We start from the raw sequence: 12112 nt of genomic DNA, 5'->3' as shown, positions 1-12112 counted from the left end.
ATCGCAGGTGCTCCGTCGGTTGTCAAACCCACGAGTTTTTCCCAAGGCAGCTCCATCTCATTTACACATCTTGACACCTCTTCATACAAATCATGCCCCGTAGTTGTGCCATGCATAGGACGTAAAGCCAAAAACTCCTCTGTCACGCTTAGGTTGGAGTCCACTCCGCGGATGAAAATTGACAACTGGGCAATGTCAGAAATGTCGGTGCTCTCATCCACAGCCAAGGAATATGCAATAAAATCTTTTCCCTTTTTCACAAGCGGCTCTTTTAGATTGATGGACAACTGGTCTACTCTCTCGGCAATGGTGTTTCTGCTCAGACTCACATTTAAAAAGAGTTGCCTTTTTTCTGGGCAAACTTCGTCACAAACTTTAATCATGCAGTTTTTGATGAAATCCCCCTCCGTAAATGGCCGGGCTGATTTAGCGATCTCTTCTGCCAAAATAAAACTGGCCTTGACAGCAGCCTGGCCTTGTGATTTGGCTTTTTTGAACAGAGCCTGTCGAGATTTGAGGCCTCGTTTTAATTCCTCTGCCTTTTGTAGCCTTTGTTCCATGTCCATATTCTTGTTTTTGTCCGCGTGTTTCGTTTCATAATGTCGTCTCAGATTATACTCTTTCAGTACCGCCACACTTTCTCCACACAGAAGACACACAGGTTTTCCAGCTACCTTCGTGAACATATACTCCGACTCCCACCTTGTTTGAAACCCCCGGTTCTCAGTATCCACCTTCCGTTTTGCCATTTTTGATGGGTATCTGAAAGTTAATTTTACTGTGATGCTGACGACTGCTGTGCCAATAAATATTGAAATGAAGCAGCCTACTGCTCGGTGCGTCACCTTTGCATTGTGGGAAATGTAGTATTGGTGCGTGTAAAAGATCTGCGGGCTGCCGGCTTGCTGCGGGCCGGTTCTAATAATAAATCAAGATCATCCCAGGGGCCGTAAAAAACCTTCTTGCGGGCCGGATGTGGCCCGCGGGCCTTGACTCTGACATATGTGCTCTAGTCCCTCTAGTCCTCCAGTATTCTAGTCCCTCTAGTCCCTCTAGTCCTCTAGTCCTCTAGTCCCTCTAGTCCTCTAGTCCCTCTAGTCCTCTAGTCCCTCTAGTCCCTCTAGTCCTTTAGTCCATCCAGTCCTCTAGTCCCTCTAGTCCCTCTAGTCCTCCAGTCCTCTAGTCCCTCTAGTACCTCTAGTCCTCTAGTCCCTCGAGTCCCTCTAGTCCCTCCAGTCCTCTAGTCCTCTAGTCCCTCTAGTCCTCCAGTATTCTAGTCCCTCTAGTCCCTCTAGTCCTCAAGTCCCTCTAGTCCCTCTAGTCCCTCTAGTCCTCTAGCTCTAGTCCCTCTAGTCCTCTAGTCCCTCTAGTCCCTCTAGTCCTCTAGTCCCTCTAGTCCCTCTAGTCCTCTAGTCCCTCTAGTCCCTCTAGTCCATCCAGTCCTCTAGTCCCTCTAGTCCTCCAGTCCTCTAATAACTCTAGTCCCTCTAGTCCCTCTAGTCCTCTAGACCTCTAGTCCCTCTAGTCCCTCTAGTCCTCTAGTCCCTCTAGTCCCTCTAGTCCATCCAGTCCTCTAGTCCCTCTAGTCCTCCAGTCCTCTAATCCCTCTAGTCCCTCTAGTCCCTCTAGTCCTCTAGTCCTCTAGTCCTCTAGTCCCTCTAGTCCTCCAGTATTCTAGTCCCTCTAGTCCCTCTAGTCCTCTATTCCCTCTAGTCCCTCTAGTCCCTCTAATCCCTCTAGTCCTCTAGCCCTCTAGTCCCTCTAGTCCCTCTAGTCCTTCTAGTCCTCTAGTCCCTCTAGTCCTCTAGTCCCTCTATTCCTCTAGTCCCTCTAGTCCTCTAGTCCCTCTAGTCCTCTAGTCCCTCTAGTCCTTCTAGTCCTCTAGTCCCTCTAGTCCATCTAGTCCTCTAGTCCTCTAATCCCTCTAGTCCCTCTAGTCCTCTAGTCCTTCCAGTCCTCTAGCCCCCCACTCATCTCTAGGTGGTCTTGCAGTTCCTCTAGCTCCCCCCCCTCACCTCTAGGGGGTCTTGATGTTCCTCTAGCCCCCCCTCACCTCTAGGTGGTCTTGCTGTTCCTCTATCCCCCCTCACCTCTAGGTGGTCTTGCTGTTCCTCTATCCCCCCCCCTCACCTCTAGGTGGTCTTGATGTTCCTCTAGGGCCCCCCCCTCACCTCTAGGTGGTCTTGCTGTTCCTCTAGCCCCCCCCCTCACCTCTAGGTGGTCTTGCTGTTCCTCTAGCACCCCCCCCCCCTCACCTCTAGGTGGTCTTGCTGTTCCTCTATCCCCCCTCACCTCTAGGTGGTCTTGCTATTCCTCTATCCCCCCCATCACCTCTAAGTGGTGTTGCTGTTCCTCTAGCCCCCCCCCCCCCCACCTCTAGGTGTTCTTCCTGTTCCTCTAGCCCCCCCCCCTCACCTCTAGGTGGTCTTGCTGTTCCTCTAGCCCCCCCCCCCCCTCACCTCTAGGTGGTCTTGCTGTCCCTCTAGCCCCCCCCCCCCTCACCTCTAGGTGGTCTTGCTGTTCCTCTAGCCCCCCCCCCCCTCACCTCTAGGTGGTCTTGCTGTTCCTCTAGCCCCCCCCCCCCACCTCTAGGTGGTCTTCCTGTTCCTCTAGCCCCCCCCCCTCACCTCTAGGTGGTCTTGCTGTTCCTCTAGCCCCCCCCCCTCACCTCTAGGTGGTCTTGCTGTCCCTCTAGCCCCCCCCCCCCCCCCTCACCTCTAGGTTTTCTTGCTGTTCCTTCAGTCCCTCTAGTCCACATTGTTCTGGTTCACAGCGCATGGCCATGTCTTTCTCTCTCTGTAGGAGTTCCTGGTTCAGCTCTCTACTGCAGCACAGACTGTCCTCCACACGCACTGACAGCACAGCCAGCTGGGACAGCAGAGGGAGACTAGGGTCAGTCATGGGATTGGTTTATTCTGTCAAGTAAACAAACTAAAGGAAACAGTTTTCACTGTTGCCATGGATACTGTACAGTAGATGTGAGGCCAACCACTGGACCTTCACAATACCAGAACCTGTCAGTCCTCCGGGGCCGTCCTACCTGTCGGATCATAGTCTGGATGGCTTGATCATGGATGTGATTCTGTGATCGTCCTCTCTCTCTGACCGTGTCATTCAACATCTCCACTGCCTCCTGCAGCTCCTCTACAGGGTTTCCCAGCGGCTCCATCAGGGGCTCCCCACCACCGCTTCCACACCCATCACCCAGCAGGGTAAGAGCTGAGCTGATCTCACCGTGGAGAGGCTGGGAGACAAACACAGGAGGTGTTTTACCCTCGGTACCTAAGGTAGTATGTTGTGTGGTGTGACTTCATGCAGGTAAAACTCTGTGCCTCACCTGTCCAAGGTTACTGCTGTAGCCCCTCCCCCTGGCCTTCTGGGTCTCCTCTAGCTCCACCCTCTCCTCTAGCTCCACCCGCTCCAGAAACTCTGTCAGCATCCTGGTGTCCTGCAGTGACGAACTCTGCTGGGTCAACGCGGTCTGGACACGTTGGTACCTGGTGACACAGAGTACAGCAACATTCAACACTTAACCTACAATAAAGGCCAGTCAGTTTGTGGTGGGGGTGGTAGATGCTTTAGGCTCTGGCTGTGTCTTAGACTTCAGTCTCTCTGTCTATTAACACATAGAGCCAGACTGTTGAAGACACCAAGCCTCCTGTCTATTAACACATAGAGCCAGAGTTTAAGGACACCAAGCCTCCTGTCTATTAACACATAGAGCCAGAGTTTAAGGACACCAAGCCTCCTGTCTATTAACACATAGAGCCAGAGTTTAAGGACACCAAGCCTCCTGTCTATTAACACATAGAGCCAGACTGTTGAAGACACCAAGCCTCCTGTCTATTAACACATAGAGCCAGACTGTTAAAGACACCAAGCCTCCTGTCTATTAACACATAGAGCCAGACTGTTGAAGACACCAAGCCTCCTGTCTATTAACACATAGAGGCAGACTGTTAAAGACACCAAGCCTCCTGTCTATTAACACATAGAGCCAGACTGTTGAAGACACCAAGCCTCCTGTCTATTAACACATAGAGCCAGACTGTTAAAGACACCAAGCCTCCTGTCTATTAACACATAGAGCCAGACTGTTGAAGACACCAAGCCTCCTGTCTATTAACACATAGAGCCAGAGTTTAAGGACACCAAGCCTCCTGTCTATTAACACATAGAGCCAGAGTTTAAGGACACCAAGCCTCCTGTCTATTAACACATAGAGCCAGAGTTTAAGGACACCAAGCCTCCTGTCTATTAACACATAGAGCCAGACTGTTGAAGACACCAAGCCTCCTGTCTATTAACACATAGAGCCAGACTGTTAAAGACACCAAGCCTCCTGTCTATTAACACATAGAGCCAGACTGTTGAAGACACCAAGCCTCCTGTCTATTAACACATAGAGGCAGACTGTTAAAGACACCAAGCCTCCTGTCTATTAACACATAGAGCCAGACTGTTGAAGACACCAAGCCTCCTGTCTATTAACACATAGAGCCAGACTGTTAAAGACACCAAGCCTCCTGTCTATTAACACATAGAGCCAGACTGATGAAGACACCAAGCCTCCTGTCTATTAACACATAGAGCCAGACTGTTGAAGACACCAAGCCTCCTGTCTAAACCTGTTTAGGACATGGCAGATTTACGCCCCCTTTGGAGAAATTGGGTACCCCTAGAAAACTGAAAAAAAAATTATAAAAAATTGCTAATATATGCATATAATAATTATTATTGGATATTGCCTCTCCCCTTCTCCCCCTCTCTACTCTTCTCCCAGACCTCCCCCTCCTCCTTGACTTCCCTCCTGCGCTTCATAGCTCATACTCGGGACAGAATCTAAATAACTCAACATTCTGTTCTGCTCTAAGGATTATGGGACAAGGTCTCCATTCCTTCTCCCTGACATGATGCTTGTTTTTCTGCCAACCCATTACTGCAGTGCTTGCTCAAGCTGATCAGGCATGTATTAACCAACATGAAAACACTAATCAAATCAATCTATTGACCATGTGTTATGAACTAAAAACATTAGTTTGACTGTGGTTGCTGAGGGTACTGTCCCTTTAAGGATGATTGGTTCCTACCTGTAGTACTTCCTGGTTAAAGAGGCAGGTGATTGGTTCTTACCTGTCGTACTTCCTGGTTAAAGAGAAAGGTGATTGGTTCCTACCTGTAGTACTTCCTGGTTAAAGAGAAAGGTGATTGGTTCCTACCTGTAGTACTTCCTGGTTAAAGAGGGAAGTGCGTTGGGTGTAGCTGTCATTCTGGGCTACCACTACTGTCTCAGCATCTCTGTCTTTCCTTGGGGACCTTGCTCTGGGCCCCAATGTCTGTAGGAACCCAAACATGCTGCCATGGTCCTTTAAGGCAAAAAATACAACATTTAGTGGATCAAGAGGAGGCACAGTAACCTACTTCCGGAGCCTTAGCAGTGTGTTGGTGCATGGTTACTCCTCTCTGAGTGAAGCCTCACCACTGGTTCAAGCCATAACAGACATGAGCCAATCAGGCCCCCAGCATTCAACCATAATCACCTCACTTGAGGAGAATGTTAAACTGTCCACTTAAATAGTTACTGTAATTGCACATTTAAACATGTGTCAGACCAGACTGGCCCCCTTATGTCTGTAAACAAACCCTACTGTCCGCAATCTGAGCAGGATAAAGTGAACAGTACCTGCACCACTTTCTGAGCAGGATAAAGTGAACAGTACCTGCACTACTTTCTGAGCAGGATAAAGTGAACAGTACCTGCACTACTTTCTGAGCAGGATAAAGTGAACAGTACCTGCACTACTTTCTCTAACACTTGCAGACTATATCTCCAAGTAATGTAGGCTCTTCACTATTTAGGAAACATTTGGGAGAACAGGGGTGGGTTGCACAAACATGGTTTAAATTACTATAGGGTTAGAGCTAATCTAGGTTTATAATTAATCAGAGATGTGATGCACCACTCAATTTTAAATATGGATTGGTAAATCTATGATTAACAGATTCAAACTGTGATTAGTGATATGTTACACCAATGTATGAGGTATTTTGTGAGTTGAAACAAAGTAGCTGGAGCTTCTTAGGCCTAACCCAGGGTAAACTGTCTGTTGCTCAGGCCCTGAAGCCAGGATATGCTTATAATTGGTACCATTGGAAAGAAAACGCTTTGAATTTTGTAGACATGTTAAAATAATGTAGGAGAATATAGCACAATATATATGGTAGGAGAAAATCCAAAGAAAAACCACCCAGAATTTGTATATTTTGAGAGACGAACCTCTTAGAAAATGCAAGAGAAAGGTCCAATTGTAAAATAGCTCCCTGGATGCAATTCCTATGGCTTCGACAGGGTGTCAGCAGTCTATGTTCAAGGTTTCAGGCTTGTAACTTCAAAAACTATTAAGAAATGAGGACACAGTCTTGTAAATCTGTGTTTTTGTGCACCATGCCGAAGTTGCGAAACCTGCTAAAATCGGTTTCATATTGAACATACTTCTTTCCGAAATAAATAGTATAGTTTGATTACATTTTAGGGTGTCTGAGGAGTGAATAGAAATGTATTTTGACTTGTTGAAACAAAGTTTAGGGGTACATTTTCAGATTTCTTTCTCTGCAAGTTGAATGAGTGGGTTACTCAAATTGATGGTGCCAACTAAACAGACTTTTTGGGATATAAAAATGATTTTTATCTAACAAAACGACACTACATATTATAGCTGGGACCCTTTGGATGACAAATCAGAGGAAGATTTTCAAAAAGTATGTGAATATTTAATCTTTATATGTGAATGTATGAAACCTGTACCGGTGGAAGAATATTTTGATGTGGGGCATTGTCCTCAAACAATCGCATGGCATGTTTTCGCTGTAATAGCTATTGTAAATCAGACAGTGCAGTTATATTAACAAGAATTTAAGCTTTCAGACGATATAAGACACTTACTTGTACGTACCTAAATGTTTAATATCCATAATAGCTATTAGAATTTATTTGAATTACGCGCCCTCCAGTTTCACCGGAAGTTATCCCGCTAGCGGGACACCGATCCTTATAGTCTACTTGACAAATGAGGCAACAAAGTTGCTGTTCCTTAATAACAATGTAGCACTGCTGCAACTCCTTCATGAAAGGATCTCATGGGGTTTACTGGTTTAAAATTAAATGTGTTATTTGCCAGTACTAAACAGAAAATGCATTTGTTAGCGAACGTTAGCTACTGTAGCTAGGCTAGCTGGCATTAAAATATAACTTATTATTGTCATTTCTTCTTCAGGATTGGTGGGTCCCCTGCGGGACGGTTGAGCTAACGTAGGCTAATGTGATTAGCATGAGGTTGTAAGTAACAAGAACATTTCCCAGGACATAGACATATCTGATATTGGCAGAAAGCTTAAATTCTTGTCAATCTAACTGCACTGTCCAATTTACAGTAGCTATTATAGTGAAAGAATACCACTAAAAGTTATTAATAAACCAATTAGGCACATTTGGGCAGTCTTGATACAAAACTTTGAATAGAAATGCAATGATTCATTGGATCAGACTTAAACTAGCACATACACTGCTTCTATCTAGTGGCCAATATATAAATTGCACCTGTGCTGGAATAATACATTATAGTCTTTCTCCTGCAATTCAAAGATGATGGTACAAAAGTAATACAAAATAAACAGTTGTTTTTTCTTTGTATTATCCTTTACCAGATCTAATGTGTTATATTCTCCTACATGTCTTCCACAAACCTCTAAGTGTTTCCTTTTAAATGGTACCAAGAAAATGCAAATACTTGCTTCAGGGCCTGAGAAAAAAAAATAGGCCGATACTTAATAGGGTTGAATATTATTTAGCCATTTATTATTTGCTCACTAGCCACCTGATCATGGCATGTAAAATAACTTTAAATTTCTCAGCTTATGAAAGAAACCTCTTGTCACAGATGAAGGAGGAATTTAGTAAAATACTGAGCTGATGGAGGAATTTAATAACGTACTGAGCTGATGGAGGAATTTAATAACGTACTGAGCTGATGGAGGAATTTAGTAAAATACTGAGCTGATGGAGGAATTTAATAACGTACTGAGCTGATGGAGGAATTTAGTAAAATACTGAGCTGATGGAGGAATTTAGTAACGTACTGAGCTGATGGAGGAATTTAGTAACGTACTGAGCTGATGGAGGAATTTAGTAACGTACTGAGCTGATGGAGGGATTTAGTAACGTACTGAGCTGATGGAGGGATTTAGTAAAATACTGAGCTGATGGAGGAATTTAGTAACGTACTGAGCTGATGGAGGAATTTAGTAACGTACTGAGCTGATGGAGGAATTTAGTAACGTACTGAGCTGATGGAGGGATTTAGTAAAATTCTGAGCTGATGGAGGAATTTTGTAAAGTACTGAGCTGATGGAGGAATTTAGTAAAATACTGAGCTGATGGAGGAATTTAATAACGTACTGAGCTGATGGAGGAATTTAGTAACGTACTGAGCTGATGGAGGAATTTAGTAACATACTGAGCTGATGGAGGAATTTAGTAAAATACTGAGCTGATGGAGGAATTTAATAACGTACTGAGCTGATGGAGGAATTTAGTAACATACTGAGTTGATGGAGGAATTTAGTAAAATACTGAGCTGATGGGGAAATGTTGTTACATAGTGAGCTGATGGAGGAATTTAGTAAAATACTGAGCAAAAAGAGTAGTTTCAGAAAAACAGCACTTCCTGAATGGATTTTCCTCAGGTTTTCACCTGCCATATCAGTTCTGTTATACTCACAGACAATATTTTGACAGTTTATGCCAATTATATGCATATTCTAGCTTCTGGGCCTGAGAAATAGGCAGTTTACTATGGGCACGTTTTTCATCCAAACATCAAAATACCGCCCCCTAGCCTAAAGAGGTTCTATGATGAATGGATGATTCCCCAGGTGTTTACCCCTCTCCTTAACCTCTATGATGACTAGATGACAAAATGATTCCCAGCTGTTTGCCCCTCTCCTTAACCTTTATGATGACCAGGTGATTCCCAGCTGTTTACCCCTCTCCTTAATCTCTACGGTGACTAGATGACTAGATGATTCCCAGCTGTTTACCCCTCTCCTTAACCTCTATGATGACTAGATGATTAGATGATTCCCCATCTGTTTACCCCTCTCCTTAACCTCTATGATGACTAGATGATTCCCAGCTGTTTACCCCTCTCCTTAACCTCTATGATGACTAGATGATTCCCAGCTGTTTGCCCCTCTCCTTAACCTCTATGATGACTAGAAGATTCCCAGCTGTTTGCCCCTCTCCTTAACCTCTATGATGACCTGATGACTAGATGATTCCCAGCTGTTTACCCCTCTCCTTAACCTCTATGATGACTACATGATTCCCAGCTGTTTGCCCCTCTCCTTAACCTCTATGATGAATAGATGACTAGATGATTCCCAGCTGTTTGCCCCTCTCCTCAACCTCTATGATGACTAGATGATTCCCAGCTGTTTGCCCCTCTCCTTAATCTCTATGATGATTAGATGATTCCCAGCTGTATATCACTCTCCTTAACCTCTATGATGACTAGATGATTCCCAGATATGTGCCCCTCTCCTTAACCTCTATGATGACTAGATGATTCCCAGATATGTGCCCCTCTCCTTAACCTCTATGATGACTAGATGATTCCCAGCTTTTTGCCCCTCTCCTTAACCTCTATGATGACTAGATGATTCCCAGCTGTTTGCCCCTCATCTTAACCTCTATGACGACTAGAGGATTCCCAGCTGTATACCCTCTCCTTAACCTCTATGATGACTAGATGATTCCCAGCTGTTTGCCCCTCATCTTAACCTCTATGACGACTAGATGATTCCCAGCTGTTTGCCCCTCTCCTTAACCTCTATGATGATTAGATGACTAGATGATTCCCAGCTGTTTGCCCCTCTCCTTAACCTCTATGTTGACTAGATGACTAGATGATTCCCAGATGTTTGCCCCTCTCCTTAACCTCTATGATGATTAGATGACTAGATGATTCCCAGCTGTTTGCCCCTCTCCTTAACCTCTATGTTGACTAGATGACTAGATGATTCCCAGATGTTTACCCCTCTCCTTAACCTCTATGATGACTAGATGACTAGATGATTAGATGATTAGATGATTCCCAGCTGTTTACCCCTCTCCTTAACCTCTATGATGACTAGATGACTAGATGATTCCCCAGCTGTTTGCCCCTCTCCTTAACCTCTATGATGACTAGATGACTAGATGCATTTTGATTCTGCCCTGTCTCCACTCTTTTGATCTGGTGCATCCAGTTCCACCCTGTATGGTATTGAGAATAACAAAGCCTTAACAAAATGATTTAATACAGATAGCCTAATTCGGAATTGTACGTGTCTATCAAAATATAATATTGCATTTTACAAAATGTTCTCAAACAAGGTTATCCTCACAGCATTCCCATCCTCACAGCATTCCCATTGGCAGCAGGTTGCACCTGGCCATCTTCTTCATTGTCCTTAGGTAGATCCTCCTCAGTCTCCTCATGTAGGTCCTCCTCAGGTAGGTCCTCCTCAGGTAGGTCCTCCTCAATCTCCTCAGGTAGGTCCTCCTCAGGTAGGTCCTCCTCAGTCTCCTCAGGTAGGTCCTTCTCAGTCTCCTCAGGTAGGTCCTCCTCAGCCTCCTCAGGTAGGATCCGCCTTGTCTTTGCCAATGTTATACAGAACTGCCACTGCAATAACGATTGTCAGGGTAGTGTCCTTCTTCGTGAGGCGCCCCTCCTTTAGGCACGGGAATCTTTTCTTCCACACTCCAAAAACTCTCTCTGTGAGATCTCTTGTCAGGATATGAGAGGTGGTGTATTCTCTATGAGATCTCTTGTCAGAATATGAGAGGTGGTGTATTCTCTCTGAGATCTCTTGTCAGGATATGAGAGGTTGTGTATTCTCTAAGAGGTCTCTTGTCAGGATATGAGAGGTTTTGTATTCTCTATGAGGTCTCTTGTCAGGATATGAGAGGTGGTGTATTCTCTTTGAGATCTCTTGTCAGGATATGAGAGGTGGTGTATTCTCTATGAGATCTCTTGTCAGAATATGAGAGGTGGTGTATTCTCTCTGAGATCTCTTGTCAGGATATGAGAGGTTGTGTATTCTCTAAGAGGTCTCTTGTCAGGATATGAGAGGTTTTGTATTCTCTATGAGGTCTCTTGTCAGGATATGAGAGGTGGTGTATTCTCTCTCTTCAGGTGTCTGGGCTGTTCAAACGGGAGCCATAAGGCACCCATGACAGGCATATCCATACCCCATTTCCAGCATTGCACACAGACAACTATTGTTAAAGATTCTGCTGTCATGGGTGGATCCTGGCCATCTAGCTACGATGTTGGTGAGCTGACTTTTGTCATCACAGACAGCCTGCAAGTTGATTGAGTATCATGACCTGATCTGTTTCACTTGTCTTCGTGCTTGTCTCCACCCCCCTCCAGGTGTCGCCCATCTTCCCCATTACCCATTATCCATTATCGGGAACCTGTAGGGTGTTTCTCGCAGTGTTCTCTCATCATCGAGCTGCAGCCCTCCGCCTTCCCCTTGGACTGCTTGAAGACAGCGTACCTCATCCTGCTGATGTCCGGGAGGGCTCTCACCTGGGCTACGGCCTTGTGGGAGCAACAGTCAGCCGTATGATTCAGTCTAGAGGAGTTTGTGGCGGAGGTGAAGAAGGTTCTCGATTCTCCATTGTCCCAGAGAGAGGCTGACCATGAGTTACTCCAGCTTCGGCAAGACTCCCGCAGTGTTGCAGACAATGAGGTGGATTTCCGCACATTGGCAGCTGAGTGTGCCTGGAACCCGGAATCGCAGTTCGACACGTTGCTGCACAGATTATTGGAGGAAGTGAAGGACGAGCTAGCAGCCCGGGAACTACCGACGGATCTCAACTTGCTCATTGCCTTGACCATCTGGATTGATGGCCGGCTACAGGAAATTAGGAAGGAGAGAAGGTCCGATTCCACTTGCCGCCAGGCTCACCGGTAGGGGCGAGTCCTCTGGTGGGTCATACGGAGAACTTTTCCTCACATCAGCCTGGATTACTGTCCTCTGCCTGCCCTGACTCTGAGGCTGCCTG

General features: G+C 45.6%; 1 protein-coding gene across 1 annotated transcript in view; it reads right to left on the bottom strand.

Annotated features, from left to right (window-relative positions):
• LOC139402448 (uncharacterized) overlaps positions 1-11501 on the bottom strand; it is a 56815-nt gene extending 45314 nt beyond the window's left edge. Inside the window, exons 1-5 of the mRNA XM_071146403.1 lie at positions 11443-11501; positions 10444-10689; positions 3338-3497; positions 3041-3244; positions 2716-2868 (exon numbers count right to left, since the gene is read on the bottom strand). Of these exons, the coding sequence (XP_071002504.1) occupies positions 2716-2868; positions 3041-3244; positions 3338-3497; positions 10444-10689; positions 11443-11501 (822 nt within the window). The remainder of the gene's footprint in view (positions 1-2715; positions 2869-3040; positions 3245-3337; positions 3498-10443; positions 10690-11442) is intronic.
• Between the last annotated feature and the right edge of the window lie 611 nt (positions 11502-12112).

Source organism: Oncorhynchus clarkii, unplaced genomic scaffold (genome assembly GCF_045791955.1).
Source record: "Oncorhynchus clarkii lewisi isolate Uvic-CL-2024 unplaced genomic scaffold, UVic_Ocla_1.0 unplaced_contig_8789_pilon_pilon, whole genome shotgun sequence".
Lineage (NCBI taxonomy): Eukaryota > Metazoa > Chordata > Actinopteri > Salmoniformes > Salmonidae > Oncorhynchus > Oncorhynchus clarkii.
The sequence above is the reverse complement of the archived record's forward strand: the minus strand, read 5'-3'. Positions and strand labels throughout refer to the sequence as shown.